The sequence below is a fragment of the Merops nubicus genome, unplaced genomic scaffold (assembly GCF_000691845.1).
Source record: "Merops nubicus isolate BGI_N331 unplaced genomic scaffold, ASM69184v1 scaffold10553, whole genome shotgun sequence".
NCBI classification, from domain to species: Eukaryota; Metazoa; Chordata; class Aves; order Coraciiformes; family Meropidae; genus Merops; species Merops nubicus.
In genome coordinates, this window is record NW_008598320.1 from 7,714 (window position 1) to 32,510 (window position 24,797).

The 24,797-nt window shown below is 40.9% G+C and overlaps 1 protein-coding gene across 1 annotated transcript; it reads right to left on the bottom strand.

The window, feature by feature from the left end:
• Positions 1 to 1,093: 1,093 nt before the first annotated feature.
• LOC103769775 (contactin-6-like) lies at positions 1,094 to 21,724 on the bottom strand (the record flags this gene model as incomplete). Its single annotated transcript, XM_008937011.1, has 12 exons — positions 1,094 to 1,194; positions 1,804 to 1,972; positions 2,645 to 2,757; positions 5,648 to 5,834; positions 7,414 to 7,529; positions 8,045 to 8,279; positions 10,471 to 10,541; positions 13,408 to 13,557; positions 13,666 to 13,824; positions 14,585 to 14,702; positions 15,039 to 15,214; positions 21,595 to 21,724. Coding segments are annotated over 12 exons (1,725 nt in total), but the record flags the coding sequence as incomplete, so codon positions are not given.
• Positions 21,725 to 24,797: the final 3,073 nt, after the last annotated feature.

Sequence of the window (24,797 nt, forward strand, 5' to 3'; positions counted from 1 at the left end):
GAAGAGAAGATTCAGTTTCACTGCAGAAGAAAGTTGGTTTTACTTCATTAGAGTGTTATCAAGGGTTTTTTTTTTTAGCACCGTATCCACTTCTTTCTAAACTGTTCTTTTCTTTTGAGAGCTATGTTAAACCTCTTCCTAATAACTTCTGCCATTAGAATCTTTGTAGAAATCCCCAGGGGATGGGCTTCTAAAAGTGGCATTGTATTTCTAGAGCCTCCCTGTAATTAAGCATCTATCAGGCCTTCTTTTCAGTTTTATCTACCTGCTCTGCAGAAATCTCTCTTTGCTTGAATAAAAAGAGAGATTTTCTTTAAACATAGCTGAAGGATTGCATTTGTGTTATGAAATATAAGAATTTTAGATTCAGTTTAACTGAAAAAAAGAAGTAACCTTTGCTTAATGGCCACAAGAAGTTCCACAAGAGATCTGCCATGGCAAAGAGCAGTTTCTGCTGGAGATGGGTGATGCAAAAAGCTCTCTCAGAGCTCCACCAAGAAGTGGTGAACTCTGTGAAACCTTGTGTGGAATTCAATATGGGGATTATTAAACATTACCAGGTGAAACTTTCCTAAGTTTCCCTTTTTTGAGGAAACAGTACAGCACATTTCATGTAGTCCATTGTATGACACCCCCTGTAATACAAACAAGTGCAAAAAGTAAACAAATAGCTTTTATTTAGTTGAAAGTGGGGTGGTTTTTTTTACAGGTTACATTGAAGAACGTGAGATAAATAATCCCCCATCACAAGCAATTGTAAAGTCTCTTCTCCTCAGTGACAACAGCTTTGCACAGGTCTTTCTTTTCTGACACATTATGCTTATAAAAAAATCTGAGACCACTCTCCTTACAATCTCATTACATTTGGCAGCACTCCATTTAATTAATGCATATACATTTATCCCTTAATTGCAACGCTTATTTTTAAAAATTAATGTCTTATCAATACTTAATGTTTTCTTAATAATAGACCACTTCTATCTCCCTCCCTCCCCCCCTTCATTTATCAGGAATGTTGGTCAGGGTGAAGTATTAAGATCAAATCTACACGGTTTAGTTTTTAAAAGTCCCTGGCTGAGCATTGTTTTAATCATCAAGGAATAGGGTGTATAAAACCAGAACTCAACAGCAGGATCCCAAATATCATTGTTTGATTTACCCTTTGGGACAATTTCGTTGCTCCAGAGCTTAAACCTGTAAAAATATAAGCAGACAGAATTTTTTTTTTTTGACAAAAGCAAATTTGTGTCACAAAAAGGTTTTCTAAATATTGCAGCATAACAGAAATATTTGTTCTATTTTCAATAGGAAACATTACCCACAAATATTATAGCTATTTATTTATTTTTGAAATTTTAGCAGCAAATTCTGTGGAGGATGGTTCCAAACCACCTTCCCTATGAATATCCATGTTTTAAGGAGTTTTTTGGCCAGCTTGTTGCAAAGCTGTGGTCCATTTTGCATGAATAGTATGATATTTCTGAGAGCAGAAGCTTTGACTTTAGCAGGAAAGGTTATTTCTCTGCCCTTCCCTGAGCACTACAGGCCAGGGCAGATGGTGACCTACCCTAAAAATAAGGTCACGTCCAGGTGCTGTGCAACATATTTTATCTTCTAATGAATCTGAGAGTCCCAGAGACTAATCTCCATGTACCCAGCACTACAAAGCAACAGGGGGGAGGCCACCTATGGCAATGGAAAGTCTGTTTATTTGTAGTACTACTTAGAGGCACACAGATTTCTCATTACACAGTAATATTCAGGGAAGAAAAAAGACAAAAACAAAATATAAATCTCACGTACTTGATAGTTTTGGAATCCTAATTTCCTCACTGCTGCTGCCATCCCCACCGTCACTGACTGTTCTTATTTCTATGAGATAATCTTCTTCAAATGGTACCAGAAGTTCAGCTGAAGTGTTGTTTGTCTCCAGTATATGTGTTTTGCTATGTCTGTTTTGTCTATACAAAATCTAAGTAAAAAGGGATTAGAAAAGTTGTTTTTTTTTTTTCTTTTTAATGGATTTTTTTTTTTGGCTGAGAATATATTCTGTCATGTCTCAAACTTTTCAGAGCACTATCAGCAGCCTTCAGAGTATTAAACTTAATTCAAACCAGAAAAATATCTTCTGCAGAATAAGTCTCTTAGGGTCAGAGCCACTGCAAACAAACTTCAAACTAAATTTTTCCTTGCTTTAAAAATAGATTTATGGGAGTTCTTTTCACTTCGTTCACATTGATCTTTATGTGAGTACCTTCCTCTCTCTTTTTAAAGGTATATTTATGAATTGCCAGAGAGTGAGAACTTGTAAGTGTGTTTTATGCCTGTCTTTAATGCTTGAGAGACTATTCTTGACTTCTTATATATGTGTGAAACTCCTTCCTCAAAAAGATGTGAGCACAAGAATCTTAGTTCAGGAAGATCACAAGGGAAAGGGCACAAGAGAAAACCAGAATTTGGGATAAAAAAATCCCTGTGTTGGGATAAAGAGGTCCTACTCTGGAAGAAGACAGCTGCTCTGTTTCTATAAAGTTCAGCCAACCACCCCGGCCACTCCAGAAAAATCAGTTTTCCAGTCACCTTTCAACAAATCACTTTTTGTGCCTTCGTTATGAACGACTAATTAGACAAAGAAATGACTTACTTTGTAGCCTAGCACCTCTGATTCATTCTCCATTGTTTTCACGTGTTCCCAGTTCAAGCAGATTTTGGAATTTGTGAGTTTCCAGGCGATGTTTGCTGGGGGTTGACTCGGTGCTTTAAAAAAAAAATAATTAAAAAAAAAAGATGATAATTACAAGATATTAATTTGCATAGAGTAATTGAATGAGCTGCTGACACGGAAGCAGCAAATGCGTGGGTGGTTCAGCTCGACACGAGTCAAAGATATTTTCCAGTCCATCATTGCTCTCGTATTAGTCAGGATAAAGATCTATTCATAGCACAAAAACCACTTACTGTGAGAGTTCATTTTCAAAATTAGGAAAAGCCTGACAGTGTCTGACAGTTCAGGTTATAGTTGATAGATTTTGTTTAAGCACTGTGTTGTTCTAATCTGTGTTTTAATGTTTTCCTGCATGGATTTCAGGAAAAGCTAAAGTACAAAAGACAAGATTTTCATCAGTCATGAGGACAGGTCACAAAGAGCTACACATTAAAGTCTCCATGTGATCCATCATGAAATATTGTAGGATTTTATAAATTCTCAGCACAATAGGCTGAGAATAGCTTTTTGAAAGCTTTTTATGCCTAAGTGCCAGGGCCCTGGTGACGCGGTGGTTGGACTTGATGATCTTGGAGGTCCCTTCCAACCTAAATGATTCTATGATTCTATGACTTTGAAAATTTTCCTACAAGTGACCGAAATCGAATCCTGGGTGAACATGTGAAGTTGAAATTATGCCTTTGAACTTCATCTCAAATCCAGAACAACACATTATCTCCTTCTCCATGGTGTGTCCTCCCAAACCCTGCCTGAGAGAACAGGAGTTGGGGTGTTAGAGGAAATAAAGACTTGAGCAGAATTAAGAAAAATCTTGGAAGCACTCAAACATGGGTGAAAAGTGCCTTATCAAGGCTTTTCAGCATAGAACTTAAAGCCATCTCAATTCGTAGTCTTAGGGCTGAAAAACCACCACAGGATGATTTTCAAAGCAAAATTATCTGGTTCTGCTATACAACCAAGGACCAGAGTAGGTGATAACAGGACACTTCCCCAAATCCTTAGTAATATCCACAGGAAAAAAACCACTGTGAACAGTTCTTCAGGTCTAAGTTTAGCAGATAATTTCCTCAACTAATTTCTTGCAATCACTGTCAAGAAAATTAAGTTTTATTAAGTTAATGACAATACTTTGATGTTTTACATAACGTTTGGCTTGGTTGCTGTACTGAGTTGAGCTTTATCGTGGCAAAGTATTTCTAATATCTATATCTCTTGATGTTTATACTAGTAAAAAAAGAAGAAGCAAAGAAACTTCTGAAATGACAGCAGAAGAGCAGAGTTTGACAACAGCTCCTAATGGAGCAGCATGTTCATGGGAGGAGGACCTCATTTCCACTTCCCTGAGTCGTTTAAACTCAAACCAGGATATCAACTTAGACCTTAAATTGATCTAAGATCAGTATATTTCACTCAGAATTGCACCTCTTTGGCAGCAGGACCGTTTTAGCTTTGTTTAGTCTCTACAATAATGGCATGGACAGACCAGTGCAGGAATCCTGGATGCTGAAGAGGAAGACAGAGCTATTACCTTGAAGCTAAAGCTCCCACTGTAGATGCACATTGTTTCTATCCTCTTGACATATTATCTCCACTGATATTGACAGTGCTTGCATCATTCAGAGACTGGAGTTTAAAACTTTAATAGATGTTTTTAAATATTAAAAGGGTTATTTTGACTTTAATTTTTAAATGAACCATTAGCACAATCCTGAATATGACAGGAGATGAAGAAGATGTAAAACAAAAGCAAATTTGTTCCTTATGTGTCTTGTCAGTTGACTGCCATGTCTTTAACTTGTCTTTCATACATATGCACATACGAATATAGAAAATAATGTCCAGAGATGAGTTTATTTTCCAGTAAGAAATTGCCTGTGAGAAGAGTCTAGAGTCTAGAGTTTTAGTATGAGGTGTCCTTGCTCATGGCAGGGGGGTTGGAACTGGGGGATCCTTGTGGTCCCTGCCAACCCTGACAGATTCTGATCTGTTTTAGCAGAGGACTTAGTAGTGTTGGCTTGATGGTTGGACTTGGTGATCTTAAAGGTCTCTTCAAACCTAAAGGATTCCATGATTCTATAAGTCTTGTTTAAGCCCTTGAGAAATACCTTTTTTTTGACTTTATTTGGGTTTATGTTATTTGAAATAAATGGTAACTTTTATGATTAACTCATTATATACAAGTTGGTTCCTCACTTTGAGTAATGGCATGGAACAGCACATAGGGAAGAGGAAAATAAAGACAGGAGGAATATCTCCCTTTTTGTGCAAAAGTGCTGATCAGTTGTTTCCCATGACAACATAGTCCAAGGAAACTCTAAAATAAGTGGAATGCCTAAAGAGGAATAAATTTGGGGCACTACGGTACATAGATTACCAAGATTTCCTACTGTATGACTATTTAACTCTCAGGGATCTGATTTTATAAATGAATTGGGTAAGTGAAATACCCTGATTTAAGTTGATGAGATTTTTGGCTTCCATTGAGCCAGACCTGAAGCTAAATATGCTATTAATACCTTAAATATTGCTTCCATGGTTGCCCAGGGAAGTTGTGGATGACCCTGGATGTGTTCAAGGCCAGGCTGGACATGGCTTTGAGCAACCTGGTCTAGTGGGAGGTGTCCCTGCCCATGGCAGAGGGGTTGGAACTGGATGATCTTTAAGGTCCCTTCCAGCACAAACCATTCTAAGATTCTAAATACCAGAGTCTGAGTAAACTTGATGCCAACCACACAACTATTATCAGGGAAGAGGCAGAGAACTTTCTTAGTCACAGATTTTGTTGCTTCGTTTTATGAAGAAATTTGGGATCCACTTTTCTTTGGCATGACATCGTTGAGCAGAGATGGATCACAGGAAGTGGAAATGCCACCACCCCACTTGGGAGTTTGCAGCTTTTGTTGTAGGAGGTTGAATACTCACGTGATTTTTTAGTGGTGACATTTACAGGGGTGCTGGAGGGCCCTGGTCCTGCAGTGTTGTAAGCTCTAACTGTTGCAAAATACACCGTGTTAGCTTTTAGTCCTGTGATATTTTTGGCTGTTACATTCCCATTGACTCTGACTTTGCCAGCTGTGCTTTCCTTGGGATCATCAGTCCAATATAAAACCTGAAAAGTGAGAACAAACAACAGGCAATTCATTGTTTTCCATCAACTAGCAGGAAATAAAACCAAGAAAAACACTTCTAAAACCCCAAAATTTCAGAGACAGAATATCAGTTAAGGAAGTAAATTAAATCCAGGTTTAGGTTGGATTTTAGGAAAAAACTTCTTCACCCACAGGGTTGTCAAACCCTGGAAGAGGCTGCCCAAGGCAGTGGTGGAGTCCCCATACCCTGGAGGGATTTAAAAGATGGGTAGATGTGGTGCTGAGGGCCATGGTTTAGTGGTGGGCTTGGCAGTGTTGGTTGGACTTGATCTTAAAGGTCTTTTCCAACCTCAATGATTCTCTAATTCTGATTCTAAAGAGTGAGAAGCCCAAAGCCTTTCAAATATGCTGCAGCAAAACTTTGGATGGCAATGAAGAGCATTTATCTTGGTCTTCTCAAAGCAACACTATGGGTCATGTGCATGCCCCTGAGCTCTCAAGTTGCCCACTGTGCTCAGACAGCGTTACAGCTGTGAAGAGGAGGGAGGAGCAGCTTTGTTTTGTGAAATGAAGCACGAATCCTTTTACAGTAGCCATCACAAATGATTAATCTAGAGGCTTTCATTTATATTACCAGAAGTCTAGGACAGAGCTGCAGTCAGTCCTACTCTGTAAATGCTTGTGATCATCTCAGGGGAGATGCCAGGTGACTGTCTGGCTGTTCCCTTGGAGCACTGCATCCAGTTCTGGAGCCCCCAGGACCAGAGGGGTGTGGACCTGCGGGAGCGTGTCCAGAGAAGGGCCACGAGAATGATCCGAGGGCTGGAGCAGCTCTGCTGTGAGGACAGACTGAGCGAGTTGGGGCTGTTCAGTCTGGAGAAGAGAAGGCTCCGAGGTGACCTTATTGTGGCCTTCCAGTATCTTAGGGGGGCCTAGAAGAAAGCTGGGGAGGGACTTTTTAGGATCTCAAGTAACAACAGAACTAGAGGGAATGGGGCAAAGCTGGCAGTGGGCAGATTCAGGCTGGAGGTGAGGAAGAAGTTCTTCCCCAGGAGAGTGGTGAGACCCTGGGATGGGTTGCCCAGGGAGGTGGTTGAGGCCCCACCCCTGGGGGTCTTCAAGGCCAGGCTGGAGGAGGCGCTGGGCAGCCTTATCTAGTGGGAGGTGTCCCTGCTCATGGCAGAGGGGTTGGAACTGGGGGATCCTTGTGGGCCCTTCCAACCCTGACAGATTCTGATCTGTTTTAGCAGAGGACTTTAGAGCCCTAATGGCTCAAGGGTTGGACTTGATGATCTTGAAGGTCCCTTCCAACCTAAAGGGTTCTATGATTCTTGGAAGCAAGGGAGGAGGAGCCAGAATATCAAGGTGGCCAGCCAGGGGCCATCTGTCAGGTGTCAGCACCAGCAGGAGCTCCTCACCTCGTAGCCCAGCACCCTGCCCGTGTGCCTGTTCCAGGCGATGGGCTGCCAGGAGACCTCCACCTCTGCTGCCGAAACGCTCAGCGCCGCGGTGCCCGCCGATTCTTGGAAGCAAAGGAGGAGGAGCCAGAATATCAATGTGGCCATCTGTCAGGTGTCAGCACCAGCAGGAGCTCCTCACCTCGTAGCCCAGCACCCTGCCCGTGTGCCTGTTCCAGGCGATGGGCTGCCAGGAGACCTCCACCTCTGCTGCCGAAACGCTCAGCGCCGCGGTGCCCGCCGGTGCCCTCTGTGGCTCTGGGGGTGGGAGAAGACACAGCTGGTGAAACAGTGGTGCTGTGGAAAGGGGGTTCTGGCAGGAAAAAGGAGTCAGGAGAAGAGGGTGAGGTTCTGGGGGGAGGCAGCAGGCAGAGGCTCAGGAGAGCTGGTGTGAATCGCCGGCTTTGCTACCCACTGATTGTTTCCAAAATGGGTCGTTCTCCATAAGCTGGGACAGATTTTCAGATGAGATCAGCTGCACTGAGTGATCTGAAAAGCTAGATCCTCTTTCAAATGTCTCCTGATTTTCCCAACCCACTCAGTGGAAGCTCCTCAGGGACAAATAAGTTAAAACGTGATGGCTCCTTAAAGCCATTTTGAAAGCCTGCCCCTTGCTTTTACTTCAATTTCCCATCTTCTGCCTCCTGCCTCTTGTCAACCTTCAACAAGCAGCTTTGAGAAGGCTCCTTAATATCCCTGTGGAGAGCTATCTGACCATATCTAGGACCTACTGATGCTACACAACCATTATTAATGAGAGTAACAGGTATTACCATCTTCTCCAGAGTAGACAATAGATATGGAGCTCAAGGTCCCTTCTCCTTCGTTGTTGTAGACACCAACTTTCACTTCAAAAGGAGACAGAGGCGTAATGCTTTCGTTCCTATAAACATATTTGCTTGCTTCCACTGAAGCCACCACTGCTTTTGTCCAGGTTGTTGAGCCAAGAGGACGAAACATCACGACGTAGCCAAAACCTTCCCCATTTTGTAGTTCTTCTGGAACTGGCTGTAGTGACAAGGGAGTCAGTCAATAAGCATTTGCAAGTATACACTGTTTTAATTGAATCTTCATTCTCTGAGTATATTTTACTGGTATTGATTTAGTTGACTGTGCCTTAGAGAAGATAATAATGTTTGCTCCGTCAGTCAATGTAATCTTGAGATAAAAAATCAAAATAATAAATCTATTGAGGCAATCAATTTAGAGACAAAAGATCTGATCAGCTCCATTAAAATGATTCTCTTCCAGAGATGGAGTTTTAAAAATTAAGTGTTTCACTCAGTACAGGTTGTAGCTGATTTCCCCCCTCCAAGGAGTACAGTAATGCTAATTTTAAATAAATTATTTTTAAAGAAAAAAATGTTGAGAAAGGAGCAAATAGAAAAAAGAAAATCAGAAAGTAGATAAAATTATTTCAGGGTACTTATTGTATTATTTTTTTCATAAATTCCTTCTAATAATAATCCTGGCCTGGAATATATAACAAGTGTGTCTTTCCTTAGGTGTTTTCTAAACACCAGTTCCCCAATATTTTCCCTTCTATCACTTTTCCAGTCTTGAGAGAGTTAAGTGCCAGGGATGATGGTGCACTGGGGATTTATATGAGTTCAAGCTACTTTCTAGAGCATTTAATTTGTTTTTGAGGCTTCTGTGACCTCAGATTTAATCAAGATGTTTAGTGAGTTCATCACAGAAAGCTGGAGAGTCGAGTTCAGTGTTGTTAGCTTGGCATAATTAGTATTTCTTCTGACTATTTTTCAGGACACACTGTGGAGTCCAACAGGATAATTTGATTGAGATCTCTCAGGTTGTTTTCAATTTTCATGTTCTTTTGCTCCCAAAGAGTAGATCAGTAGAGGAGAAAATGAAACAAAAAAAGTGAAAGATGCAGATGGAGGAAAACTTAGTTCAGGAAAAGTGAATTTTGACTCTGTTTGGAACATGGAGAAGGGAAAGCACTGGCAAAACGATTTATCTAGTGGGGATTTTGTTCTTTTGACTTCATTTTTTCCTCATCACTTCCCTTCCTCCCTCTAAAAAGGTTGGTTAAATGGCACAGTTTTTTTTAGCATACAGCAGAACACAGATAAGTCACTCAGCTGATGAAGAACATCACTTTTAGTTTAATTTAATTCCTTTTCATTTCCTTCAAACCATATCTGTGAGCTTGGCTATTTCTTTGGAAAAACAATGTAATCAAGGGAGAGAGAAGACTACTTTCCTTCCTAAAGTTGAACTAGAAGACTTTTTTCAAATTCATTTTTGTCACAAAAAAAGGTTGTTTTCCATGAGTTATGAAGGAGACACCATGTTTTTGGAGGCCCCATCCCAAATGAGGAATTAAACAGAGGTCATCTTGTGCAGCCTCTAAGACCCTCACCCCTGATAGTGAGGTTCCATGACAAGGCTGCCTGGCCCTGCCCTCCAGGCTGGGGTAGCTCCTACTTCAGTCAGACATCCTTAAACCCAGATTTAATTAGGTGAGCCACATTAAATTCATAGGATTTTATTTTCAGCAGCAAAAAAAACCCCACAGGACAGGAGATGAGTTTTTCCACAGGGGCTGGAGCCCCAGCCAAGCATCTGCCCCATCCCTTCATGGGTTTTGTGAGATGCTGCCTGCCTTGATCACAACCTCCATGGGGCTGCTGCTGGGAGGCTGGAGAAGGAGATCTCCTTCCCACAACACATCCTTTCCACCCTGAATTGACCTGTGCTCACCCATTGCAACTGATACTATGGTATTAACTGCTCTGGAAAAGTATATTCTCTCTTCTTGCTCGAGTGCTGGAGAATTAAAGGGCTCATCTCCTTTAACACATAATAGGATATGTCTTGTCAGCACAGTGTTCCAGAATGAAAAACATGTAAACAAAAGTGTGAAAAATGTTAATGCAGAAAACGGCCAAGCAGATTAGTGTGTTAAGCACCTCCTGTACAATGGAGATAAGAGGGTTATACAGACTTCTAAACATCTTTATAACATGCCTCTTAAACTGTTTATTTTTATAAATTGTTGGCTAGAACACAGAAAACTTGTTGTATATCTTACAGGCTGTTTGCTCTCTGGATGCAGGATGAAATCCAGGCTCAGCCAAAGCCAGTGACCAAAAGCTTTTGGATTTCAGCAGGGCTGGGATTTCACCCGTGGACTCTTCCCCGTTAGGCAGCTTAGGTTAATTGAGCTAACAATTACCTCCCATGTGATGACCAGCTCAGAACGACTCCCTCCTCCTCCGCTGACGTTCGTCGGTGCCACGACAGGAACTAGAGGAGAAAAGATGTTGGTGCTTGCACCTACCCACCCCTCCTGCCAAGGGTCTTGCCAACTGGGTGATTAGAGCTTTCCTGAGCTCATGGTTTGTCTCCCAACACCTAGAACAGGGTCTATATTCTGTAATGGTCCATTTTAAATGAACTGAAATGTTCTTTATACCTTTTCAAGTTTGTGAGGTTGAAGACACAGATGTAGCTGATACGTGAGCACCCTGGTTCAAAAAATTAATTAAAGACACTAGCAACATCAAGTATCTGACATTATTATGCCTCATCAACTAATTGGCAAAATGATGTTCCGTTCAGACTGTAGCTGCAACACTACTGATTTACTAATTATGCATTTGTTCAGTAAACACGTTGTTGGAGCAATAGATTAATTTTTTTTTAATTGGCTGCGAGCTTGTCTTAGGAAATTCAAAACTCTTAAAGCACCTAATTTGTTTTTCTCCTTCTCCCAGCACTGTAAGTGTCCAAAATTTCATCAATTAGAGCTTGATTTCCCCAGTGCTGCCCCAGGTATATGGCACCATAGGTGGAGGGTGAAGGTCAAGCAATGCACTGGTGTTCCAGACTGAAGTTCAGCCTGAACATAGGAACTCAATTTTGTCACAATTGATGTCTTTGTGCATGTCAGAGGCAAATAATCTAAGTCTGAAGAGAACAGCATTATAGGCAACAAGAGTCAAAACAGACTTTCAAGCCTGGTGTTTCACTGTTTCATGAACCAGTTGATGCTCAATTAGTTCATGTGTTAAATGTGTTCAGTACTTACTACATTTGCATGGGGAAAAAATTTGTATTACTGCTCAGCGGAGCCTCAACTGGGTCATAGTTGGGAAACAGATGAAAATTTACAGCTGAGTGCACCAACAGAGGCTCAATTAATTCTCAGCTCTGTTTTAATGAAATGAACAGGGGCTCATTTGCATCCACCAATCTACTAATGCTCAGATTTCAGCTGGCAAAATAGCTGTTCCAACAGTGATGTTCAAATTCACACTTTCGTGACCAACCTTTTGCTGTCCACACTGCCAGAGGGTTTTCAGTCTCCTATTCTGATAAAAAAAACCCATAAACTGTTACCTCTCCCACTGCACAATGTTTTGAGACAGAATGATTTAAAGCAGTGAAGGGGTTAAGCAACTAAAAGTTGAAATGCTTCTTTCTATTCCTTTTGTTAAGCTTCAGATGATGCTGCACTGCAAGGAAATAATATTCCTTGTGCTATTGCCATGACAAATAAAATTAATTTAATTGCTCCTTTCTCTTTCTAGCCCTAGCCTTGTGAATCCCTCTAATAAAAACCAAACCAAACGAAACATTTTAAAGGCTGAAAGCTTTTACTGACTGCATAGGTGGTTTTGAACATCAAACTTTACAAAGCTCCACAGCAGCAACAGCAAGAAAGACCTTTTCAGGACTCATTTTGACTTCATGATCCATTACGTAATGGAGAACAAATAGCTGTGATACTCTGCTGGGAAATTTAGAAACTCTGGCCTCTTCCTAGCTCCAGTTTTTCATTAGCCTTCCCTTTTTATGTTGCATGTGAACATTCCCTGTGGTTCTGCTGCTGGAGGAAGGGGCCATGCAGAGCCCCAGGGCCAGGCAGGATCAGTGCATCTTCCCAGGTTGGAAGCTCTCAGGCTCTTCCCATTCCTACCACATTGACCAGGCAGTCCTGACTGCTTATAAGACTCATTTGATGTCTCTCTACACCTGTAAAGCCCACAAAATCTATCAAAATTGGTGTTCTAAGGATCAGACAGGTTTTTTTTTCTGCCATCAGTACCTCAGTATAAGTTCTTCAACAATAGGGAAAAGCAGCTTATTAAATTTAAATACATTGATTTAATACATTTGGAAGTAATTCTGCCTTGGAACAAAAATTGTAGGTATTCTGAGAAACAAATGGATCCCCCTTCCTAGGAATAGACTTATTTTCTGCTGCATAATGTACAATACAGTGTTTTGAGTTCTGTCTTGAAACGCAGCCTGCCAAACTTCAGAGCTTGGCAAATGAGATAAACAGAGCAGAGAAAGTGGATTGTAAAAGCTGCTTCCATTTTACTGCTCTCCGTCCTATAAATACTGATTTTATAGGTGGGAGAGAGTTGATAAGCACGAGGCTGGGAAAAGGTTTGGGCTTGAAATAAATTGTACCAAACTGAGTAGGTCAAAGGACTGACAGCGTCGGTCATCCAAGAATGAGTCTTCCTCCTATGAGGTTCAAAGCCCCAGAAGATAATGGATAAAGGGTAGACAGAGAGCTAGCAAGGATCCCACCCTGGGGTCAGTAGAAGCTATTAGTTTCGCTGGGCTTTGGATGGTGTAATTTATTTCCTCCAGTTGAAGCCAATATCCCATCCTTACTGCTGCTCAGGTACCAAAGAGCCTCTGCAGCAGAGGCATTATGGGCTTGTGGCAGGATATGCCACAGAACTGGCTTCACTGTTTCCTGGGTGGGTCCCTGAGCAGGCCAGAAATGTGCTTTTAATTGCCAGGAAAAAAAAAAAATGTGGTGCTCTCCAATTGCTTGGAGGGAAGTCTGTGTTCAAGCATGAGGTTTAGATACGTTCTGGGGTGTATCAAAGGGAGGAAGCATGGGCCAGCTCCAGCCCAGGAGATGTCCAAATCAAAGAGTAAAGCTTGTGGCACCTCAATCATGTCCAAGCATCCCTTGCATCACTTTTTGAGGTCTCCTGCCATAGCAGCCACCGACTACAACATCAGGTAGACCTGGAAGTAACCCTGTAGGAGTGAGTGGCTCTGCTGCTGTGAAATTCTCACACCTTGGAGCTGGCAATGAGGTTCTTCTCGTTGTGGAAGAACCTGTCAGAAGCTAGGGACTTACCTGCTGCTTTAGTTTTCAGTAGAGCTGATGGTCTGCTCGGCTCCCCAATTCCAACACTATTGCTGGCAACCACACGAAACTCATACTCAACCCAAGGGCTTAAGTCAACCACTGTTGCCTTGTGAGTCCTACCATTAATGACTTCAGGAACTAAAGGCAAAGTAAACATGTCAATCACAATGGATTTTTGGAGTAATTAAGGGTATATGCAAATTAATGGTAGAGGAAAAAATACAAGGTAACTCTCAGGTTGCTCACCAGTTGCAGCTGCCTGCCATCCAACTGAGAAAGGAGTCCTTGTCTGGACACTGTAGATCTGGACTGGACTATTATTATCTATTCCAGGCTTCCAGGATAACACAGCAGTAGTGCTAGAAACATGTTCAACTTTAACATCTTCTGGTGGACCTGGGGGGCCTGATAAGATTAACATTTTGAGATGAAGGTCACAGCAGGACAATCTCTAAGTGATGGCTTCATGCCTGTGTCACATTTTTCTAATTAATGAGGGGGTTCGTTAGGAAAATGAATGTCTTTAAGTTACTAACACCAAAACTACAAACAAAGGAATGATTATTTTTTTTTCAATCTGCCAGAGGAAGTTTCCCAGTGTGTCTTCTGTTGAACCACCCAAAATTTTCAGAACTCCTATTGAATTCAATCAAAACTGAGGTTTAGAAAGAATGTGAAATAGGGCATGATAGATTTCTGCTGGGGTTTAGAGGATCTGCTCCCATCACAGCGTTTCTCTTGCTGCTTGCAATAAAAAGAGTAGTTAGTTGACCATAGAAAACAATTTTTCATGTTGTCTCCAAATAGTGGAAGAGAAGCAGATCTCTTGTTTTGTCAAGCCTGCACGTTGACCCAGAGATGCCCAACAAGGAGTCTGCTGAAAGCAGAGGACTTCCCTATGCCCTGCTACGTTGACCTGAGTGGCCAGAAAAGTTTTGCTTCCAAAGAAGCCCTGGCAGAACTGCACAGATCTCCCTGGGTTAGCTCTCACATTAGAATCCTGCTGGCCAGAATCTCAACCCAATTTTGGGGCTAAGGGTACAAGGTCTGTAGCATTTCGCTATTGAAAGGTTGAATTGATGGCCTAGGAATCATTTCAACAACAGCTGATGTCAAGATTCTAATTCCTCCAGAAGATCTCTGTGCCTACATTTAACAGACATACCTCTTACAATTATCTCTCCTGCTGCAGACTGACTGTCTAAAGTTGTTTGTACCACGCAGACGTATTTCCCAGAATGATGTAGCTGAATATTTCTTATCATCAAATCCCCAACAGATTCCTGGAGATACAAAGAAAACAAACTAATCACTCACAACGTGCTTCCCATACTGGCCGTTTTTTTATAAATTGCTCAATATTAATAAAAAATTCAGCTTGGAAATTAAAATATTCAGAGCTCTCATCAGTTTCTTTCACGGCGACGTTTTTATTGTGGCTTCACAAATAACTCGAGCGCCTTTATGAAATTTAAGAAAGAGAAATAAATGGCTGCAGCCCTTGTAAAGAAACAGTGCTTTGCCACGCATAGAAAGAGCAGTGGGAGAATTACAATAAATAGTTCATTTAAAGACTGGCACCTCGTTTCATTAAGAATGAAGGAGTTTAAGGAACTTACTCTCCCAATTCTTTCGAAGTGATGGATTCCTCGATTAAAATCAATTCTCTTGCCATTGAATGCCCATGTGAACACCACAGGGAGGGAGGGGTCGTGAGACACCTGGCATGGAAGGACTATGCTTTCTCCAACGGTCACATCCAGATTAGAAGGTGGAATTGTAATTACAGTCCTTTCTGTGGAGACAAAAAAATGCTTTTTATTAAAACGCTCGTAAAAAAAGGAGATTTCGAATGAGTTTTGTACCATTTGTAAAATGATTGAAAATTAGCCCAAATGTTCTATTATAAAGAAAATTGTCTCTAATCTGCTGATGATTTTGGACCACTCTTAGCCTTGTGGAGCCCATTCCTTTTGCAGCACCAATACAACGAGTGCCTGGGAGAGCGAGCAGATGTTGGAGGCAGCACTCTCCTTGTGACTTTGTCAAGCCCACAGTCAATAGATATGATTGCAGCTCAAAAAGGACAAGGCTTCATTATGAAGACTGCTAAAAATATGCCCACAGTTCTTCAGACTTGAAAATCTCTCCTTACAGGAGACTGCAGCAGAAGGAAAGCTGCTGTTCATCTCCATATGCTCTATACACGGAGATCCTTAATCTATATGAATGTGAGCAGGAGTTTATTTACTTTACAGCTTCAAAGAAACCTTCCCTGACAGAAAAACTATTTATGTAATCTTTTTTTAACCCCTTACACTGCAACACAAACTTGCAACTCTGATTAAGAGAGGTAGTAGCTTGCTGAAAGGAAGAAAGTAGGTTTATATGGCTTCATTTTTTTGATTTGACTGGCAGATAGATTAGAGATAACAACCACTTTGTTGTAAGCAATTCCCTTGAATAAAGCTTTTGTGCAGGAAATTGTTAGGAAACAGTGAGAATTTAGAGGCACGTGAATAAAATGAGAACAGAATCTATTCAACAATATTAATACATTCTGAAAATAATGGGAGAGGAGAAGAAAATTTGCATGAGGTAGTTCAATGTTCATTTTTACTTAACCCTACGTGTTCAAAATGAGTTGAAAACTCAGAATTTGGGGTTTACCAAGGCCTTGGTTTCAAAGAGGTGTCATTAAGGGAGTGTCAGAGGTTCTCGTGGTGAGCTGGAGCTCAAACTTGGCAGATGATTTCTGAGATTTCTCTGTGTACCCTGATTGCTTTCCACAGCCACGTAAAACTATCGCTGTGGCAGCTCCAGCAGTTTGTCTGAAATCAAGGACTGCAAAACTGTGAAGGTCTCAGTCTTAAAGATACTCCATCATGAGGTCAGAGAAATCTCTTCCTCTCCCTGGAAGCAGCGTGTCAGATGCAATAAATTCCAGGTGATTCAAGGGCCGTATTCTTTGTTGGCACAACTCCACTGATTTCAGCACATGCTGGCAAAGAAGGTGGCTCCATAAATCTCAGATGAAGTAATTGCATTGTGAAGTACAGGTAACTTTTTATAGAAAACATTTTGAAAAGTATCTGAGAGCCACAGAGAACCTCCACAAAGTTTCCTTTTCTTGCTTTCCCTCCTGTTTTTATTCTCACAGCTGAAATAGAGCTGCATGAATAACACTTTGAGGAGAGAAATTCTATTACTTGCCATAATGTATATGCTAAAAGAAGAAAAAATGGAATAGTACCCTGTATATGTGAAAAAATTGGAAAGTTGCTTTTTGTGATAGCTGGAACTTCTCTTTTCCACTAGCAGGTGGAGGGGTGTGATCTTCTGGCCTGATATGGTCCTCCAAACTCATCATCTCTTCCTCCAAACTCATCCTGTGAGACTCTCTCCTTCCTTAAACCCATAAACTTTGTGCATCTCTATGCTGAGCTTTTAAAGCCATCAAAGAAGCAAAGTTTTCCCCTCGACACCAGAATTGACCTCAAAGTGGGAATTCTACGTTGTCTGGATGTTTATGACACATTCTCTCCCAGACTCCACTTGGATTTTGTGTGTTCTGCCTTTAGCTGTGCAGGACAGGTATCTCCACACCTATTCTCTCATAAATGATGCAAAAGGTTCTGTCTGATTTACAAGAGGGTGTCGAAGGGTCTGGCAGGTCAGCCCAGGCTGTCCTCCACCTCCTGTAGCCCCTGGGTCTGCCCCGTGCAGTGGAGCTGGGAGAATTAGGACATGGGAACTGGCTCCTCTGAAGTCACTCTAAAGGTCACTCCCCCAGGTCCTGTCTCCTGTCCAGAGTTGCCCTTGGGAATGGGCTTGGCCCTAACAAGGCTTGTTGACAATGTCAATCAATGAGATGGGCAGCAGCATGTTTCCTGAGCATTCCATTGGTGAGCTCAATATCTGGATAGGAATAAAGAGTGATTCAGCTTTTTCAAGGTTTTTTTTTCAGCATATGATACCCTTTGAATAGGGTATTCTGCTAAAACTCCAAGTCAAGGCTCTTACACCACAGTTTAAATTCACCTTTTCTCCTTTAGTTCACCCAGCATTAATAAAACTTTGTGCCACCAGTGGATTTTCCATATGTCAAGTGCTCCCTGTCCTTCAAATTTCTCTTTATAATATCTGCCCTTCTCAAGACCCTCTTCACCTCTACTGCCACAGGTCTTAATGACTTAGTTCTGTAACTCCTGCTTCTCTTGATTGGATGGTTGATCACCAGGATCGGTGTCTTTTCACTCCTTGACAACACACTGTGTACAATTATAGCATTCCATAAATAAGTAAAATACTGTAAATAAAATCAATTTCGTTCTCTGGAAAGGTCAGAGTAAGACTAAGTAAAAATGATACAAAGGGGATTGCATAGAAGTTGTAATCAGATTCAACACTTACCTTCTCAACTCCACAGAATACAAATAGAAAATGATGTCCTGAGTTTTGTGAAACCTTGAAGCTTCCATGAGAGCCAGTTTATTGTACAGGAAGGGACAGTGACCTCCAGCTGGATGTAGTGAAACTAGCTGGGAATTTTTTGCAACTTCTCTTCATCAGGAAGCTCCAATAATATTATGGTTGCCTCATTAGCTCTGTCATGTAATTGCGTGTGTCATTATTTGATCACGCATTCAAAGAGCTCAGAAATGAGACATCTACAATCCTGCTACATGTTGTTAGAAGGAATAAAGAATTCCAGAGATCATTGACAGGCTGAGAGAGTTGGGGTTGTTCAGCCTGGAGAAGAGAAGGCTCCAGGGAGACCTTCTGGTGGCCTTTCAGTACTTAAAGGGAAGGTTTAGGTTAGAAATTAGGAAGAAGTTCTTCACTATGAGGGTGGGGAGACACTGGCCCAAGTTGCCCAGGGAAGTTGTGGATGCTCCATCCCTGGAGGTGTTCAAGACCAGGTTCGATGGGGCTTGGAGCAACGTGATCTAGTGAAGGTGTCCCTGCCCATGGCAGGAGGTTGGAAGTAGATGATTTTTATGATGCCTCAAAACCCCAAACGTTTCATGATTCTGTGATTTATGTGTTAAAACCTATGGAATGTCTTCTTAGATGGAACAAGATGATTTTTGTGATGCCTCAAAACCCCAAACATTTCATGATTCTGTGATTTATATGTTAAAACCTATGGAATGTCTTCTTAGGGAGAAGATAAATATTTAGAAAAAAAAATATGCATTCTGTGGAACCCTCTAGTGAACTGGTGTTTTTGAATAGCAGAACATAAAGGTTTCTTCTAACACAACAAATCCCAACAGTTGTATGCTGTTAGTACTAAAAGAATAAGTTTTCTTGTTATCATGAGCCTGTTTGCTTCCTCCAAAAAAACACTGAAAACCATCTACCTTGGTTTTCTGTGTGAGATGTGTTTTTTTTTAGTAGTTAACAAAAAAATCCATTTTATTATGGTATTATCATCCTGTTGTATCTCTTGTTCTAGCCTGCTCATATCCTGTGACACCGTTGATGTAGAGTGGTTCACTTGTGCTATATTTCCTGCTGCTTTTATGGGGTTGTCTTTAAGGCTTCCACCTCAAATACTTTTAAAAGCTTCTTAAAAGCTCTTGGTTCTACATTGTCTATCTATCTTGCTTAGCAACTGCAGACATGCATTATATGGCAAATCCCATTCCAGGGGAGAAAATAGATAAGAGGTTGTGAGTGCTGGAGGTATAATAAAGACTTCTCACACAAAGAATAAACAACTCAATGAGCAGCAATAAACTTAATTTGCACATTAGATATGCTTTTCCAAGTTCTGACATTTCAGTTGAAAATAATGCTGAAGCAATGAGGCCTATAATTGAACAGCCAAAACTTCTCCAGAGGGGAAACAAAAACAAATGTTCCCTGCAAACAAGATCATTTTTATACCGTGTTGTTACTCGGCGTTTTAATAAACTTCATCAATGCCAAACAAAATATTTTGTGTGTGTGTTTTAATGTGATTTCCTTCTATTGCTTCGTTAGGATGTGTGGATGTGGGGTGTGAGGTGATACAGAACCTTAATGAAGGCAGAGCTGCCTAAACCCTAAACTTACTTGGTTTATTCATTGCTAGCTGTGCTGTAGCATCATCTCAGCTGACACGTTGCACTGCATCAATCCTAATTGCTCTTTCATGATAGGGGTTTGAAAGAGATTTCTGCCAGATGCAGTAGGTTAGGGAGAAGGTCATGCCTGCAGGCTGCAGTAACTGTTCTGAAGTCAGTGAAAACAAGAATATTAAGAAAAAAAAGAGTTACAAATTACATTTAATAACGTGCTCGCCTCGTAACGATGGCCATCGTTAATTTTTTTTCCCCAAAGTGATTAATAGGCTTAGTATAATCTCAAAAGTTCCACTTTTTAACATGTTCTCCTATAAAATCAACAAATAAGGACACTTTTAGAAGATGTCTGTATTGAAAAGATCGTGCAGGTGTAAAACCCAAGTTTGCCTCAGTTTTCCTTCTTTTTTATATTCTCTTTTTCCTGCCACTGATCAAAGATCAGAGCACAGTCATTTGCTCTCACAGGGATGCTGCTTCTAGGAAACATCACACACAATATCTATTTTCATGGCCTCCAGCTCTGGCCCAGTCCACCTCAGTGATTAGTCTGGACAAATTATTTTTACTAATGGAGCTAGACCATCTATTAATGCAGTAGGAGCGTGGAGCAAAGGACAGCTTTGGACATAATGGACTTTAATATGTTCCACAATGCATTTAAATGGGTTTCAAAGAAGGGTAAAAAATACTGTGGAGAAGACACCCCCCTTGCAGAACATCACTGGATTGGGAGCAGAGGCAGAGTGTGCAGCTAGAGCAGAAGCTTAGTCTCAGTGCAGACAAAGCTGCAGCTTTGGAGGGAAGGAGATTACAGCAGATGTGGCCATTTGAGATGAAGTGTCTCCTAGCCCAAAATGTGATTTTCTGGATGTTTAAACTGATAATCACAGGATGGCTGTTAAGGAAGTTATTTATATGAGTCCAATTAAAGCATCACAACATCTACAGATAAAACTCCTGGCTTCACCATGCTGCTCTAAAAAGCTGGGTTAGGTGTTGAATTTGCCAGCACTGAAGACAGAGGGGAGGGGAAAGGACAGAAGAAGGAAATCTGGCTTGCCAATCCCCAAGGCTTTTTATGCAAGTGCTTCAAAATGTGACTATTACCTGCTAGACAATTACCTGCACTTAGTGCCTTAATTAAAAACAAGGAGGGGGGAAAAAAGAAGAAAAATAGAAGAAGCAATCATGACTTGCATTGGAGCTGGAAATGTGTAATCCAGTCAGGCCAGACACATCTCATCAGATCCCATCAGTCATCTTGCCTTAAAGGATGTAGGATTTGGCTTCTTATAATGAACAAGTTCATAGAGATGAGTCTCAAAGAGGAAAGTCACTTTCTTTTTAAGGAGAGAATTAAAATTTTATCTCATATATATAATGGAGAGGAAAATAATGTGAGAGGATGATGTTCTTCACTATCCCTTTGGATAAAAGACCTGTTTTGTTGCATGAACCTGTAGTGAATGGTTGAAATGGTTTAATTAAGCCAAAATCTTATGTAAGAAAACATAAACAAAAGAAAAATCAACTCCTTTCATATAAAAGGGTGGCATGTGAAATAAAGTGTCCTAGTATCAATATCCAGGAAAAGAAACTAGTCTGAAAGCACAGAAGATATCCAAACAGATCCCTTGGTTTATTATTAATGCAGCAATTAGACTGGGAGAGGACATTTAAATATTCAGAATCACACATCCTGCAAAGGGCCAAAGAAGAGTTTTTGCTTGGCTCTGATTTTTGGAGTTCTTGGAGTCTTGGAGTCAAAAGTCTTTGGCCTTTTGGAGTTCTATGCAGCCCCTACCTGCAATTTTTAAATGGTACTGCAAGGTACCATCTTGATTATCTTTAGATTATGGATTAATAATGATTAATGTCATGAGTAATGTCATTGCCTGTTCCTGGGGATATCTTGGGAGACCTCCCTGATAAACTGATCATCAGAGTGGGAGGGTCATGAAGTTTTCTGCTGTGGGCAGTGGTGGGTTCAGTGTCAGCTTTAAACTGGAAGTAAAAACTTGTCAATACAAGCAATAACTGGCACAGATAAGGCAAAAAAGCACCAACTTTCTAGTCACAAAGCACAAAAGTACTAAGGTACCTTTCACAACCAGGTTCCCCGAATTTCTGGCAAGTCCAAACTGATTTGTTGCAGTACAAGTGTACAGCCCAGCATCTGATTTGGTGATGTTGTAGAGCCTGAGGCTGCCATCCTCTAGTATGCTGACCCTGGGGGAAAAAAAATCAGCAAAAAAAGAAGAAAAAAAGACTTTTGTTAGAGGAACTGGAGTAGAAATGCAATGCTACTTTTAATATTTAAACCCTTACTTTATGCTTTCTTCTCTTCTGCAGGAAACTGAATATGTATCAACCAATTTTCACCTCTGCTTATTATTGATTTTTATATTAGGGATGTTATATTGACATACTGGTGTTGACCATTAACTTATCTAGCTGGCTTTCTTGCAGCAAATTTGGAGTCTCAAGAGAAAGAAAGGAGACCCAAATTGTTAGCTAATTGTGCTATATTTTACCACGAGGGGCTTTTTTATTGGATCCCAATGCTCCTGTGCCATACTAATGCTGTGTCTGAGCCCAGCTGCCTGTGCAGTTTTGTCAGGATTATTAAAAGATATTAGCAGACTAGCTGAGATGCTGAAATACCACCTCACAAGCCAAGGAGCCAAATCAAATCCATCCCTGTCTCACAGGGCCATCAAATCACCTTATTAGTCACTGTGTTGTTTACACCAGTTTGCAGAGTATTGGGTAAATTGCATTTAATGGTAAATTCAGAACTACTTCTGGGTTTTATGGAGAAAATTAATTTCTAATCTCATTCATGTGTTTCTTGATGTCAATGAGATAATTTAGGATGCAAGGCAGTGCAGAGTTCAGCATATGTTTTCCTTAGGTGAGCTCTCACTCCATGTCTGGCACCTTTTTGCTTTTATATACAAAAAAAAACACTTCAGGGTTTGGGATTTTCTTTGGAAATGTACAGAACACGTATCTGTCAAAGGCAGAGAATTTCAAAATGAAAACTGAATGAGGTAAGCAATGAAATTTTGGGATGAAAATATTACCCTGTAATGTGTTGTTAACTTTGAGTCACATCTTCCATCCATCTGTTGCACCTGGTAGATGCTGAAGGTTTTAACCAACTTTTTTTTTGAGTTTAGAAGGACAGTGGGTTGAAAGATATGAAGTTTTTGGATGTTTCCTGTAAATGAGGTCAGGGTTTCTACATACAGCCCCTCTTGGCAGTAAGGCTCCTGCATGAGCACACTCCTTACTAGGCATCAGAGAATCTTTAGCCAACTGGGAAGAGCTGTACTCAAAAGCCACAGTGTCTCACATCTGACAGAACCCAGCTGTAAGTCACAAATCCACAGGAAATCAGGCTTCATTCATTCCAGCACTCGCAGAAGTACTGAATAATTTGATATTCCCCTTCTAATTGACATTTAAATCTAATACAAGAATCCTTTTATAAAAAGGAAATATCTCATTCACGCATCACAGCTTGGGTATTTAATATTTATTACTGACAACATAAGATTGGATGATGTAATGAATTATTAAAGGAAACGAACAATAACAAGAGCAGAAGTTGAAGCTGGCAGAAATATCATAGCCATTAAACCCACAAAAAACCATCCAAGTCTCTTGCTGCTGGTATTTATGTGCTTGTAGCTGTGTGTGTAAGACACGTTAGACCTTGTTCTGCTTCCCCTTACATGCTCCCAGTCTCTCAGCTGATGAAGAGAAGCTCTAGACGTGGATTTCTGGTGGTCTCCTCACTTACATCCCCCCAGTTTCACGTTTCCCCCTCCTGTCTGACCTTACCCTGCTAAAGATTTGCTCCTGACCAGGGCAAGGGTGGATTAGGGAATGAGAAAAGCTGAGATGTCCCCCTGGTGCCAGATGAAAAATTGGTGTTTCCTTGGCAATAATCACCAGGTACTGCAGGAGCTGTTTGGATGCAATTTGTAGTACAAGGAGAAAATAAGTTGGGGTTTAATAATCCATCATACATCCATATTAAACTGGAGAGGAGCAAACTATGAAACAATGAAGCACGCTCTTCACTATAATGATGTATCAACTAAATGACATTTTTCAGATATGAAGGATGAAGAAGGATTAAAGAACTGAGCATTGCTGCTGGCTTCCCATCTCTGTGCATCAAAATGAGAGGCAGAGTCCCCTCAGTGTGAGGACACACCTGATGACAGCATTTTAAAGGCAGGTTCAAATGTGCAGCAACATCTGCAGAGCATTTCACTTCTGCCTCTGCAATTTTCTTCCCTTTAATTCACAGCAGTTTGTGCCAGCCACAAGAAAACCCTCATTAGAAACTGCTGGTGATGAAATAGTTGATTCAGTTGACTGGTTAACTAACATATGGTGGCTTCATCAAAGAGTATCAAAGGAGATTCAGTGTAAATCAGCAAATGTTCATAACTTGGACACCTGAGTAATAAGTTCTAACAAGCCACTGTAGTGTCTTTCTCACCATCAAATATTGATGCCCTGTTATTTTTACTGCAGGTGTTCCTAAAAGCTCTAGGCACAAATTGAAAACCAGAAGTGGGCAAAAAAAAAAAGTCCCCAAAAGCTTCTGATGTGGGTAAATACAAGGAAAAAAAAAACAGTCTGTAAAAATACAGAATAAGAAAGGATCTTTGAATGCACAGTCTGATGCTTAGCCCCTGATGAATTTCTGGCTGGGGCTTTCTCACTGAAGTTTAGTCACATTTCTTTGTCCCTTTATTCTTCATGAGGAATTGAGACCTGAATAATTCCCAGCTTCCTGGTTTAACCCCTCAGGGGGGTTTGCACCCACTCCGGAGCTGAGGAGGTAATGTTTAATCTGAAGAAAGGCTGGTTTGAAACAGTCTTTCAATGGCCAGGCAGGCTGAGGATGGAATGACTCTTTCAACAGAGCCAACCAGAGCTTGGCAAAGAGCAACCAGGAGCTAATGAAAGCTTCAGGGTTGTTTGAAACAGAGGTCATGCTACCTAAAGACAATTAAGGAGCCAGCAGTAAATAAGGTACTGGGGCAGAATTTATGTAAAAGCACAAAGGACTCCAGAGTAATTAGTTAACGAGGGAGTGAATTAAAGAAAAAGAGAGTGAGTGATTTCCAGCTGTACTGAGGTCTGTGTCAGGAGGGGAGGGAGAAAGCAGAGCACAGCAGAACATCAAGATGATGCATTTCAAATGCAAGGAATAAAACCAGAGCACTGTGAAATACCCACCCAGGTGCCACGAACAACCACGTTGCCATCAGGTTCTTC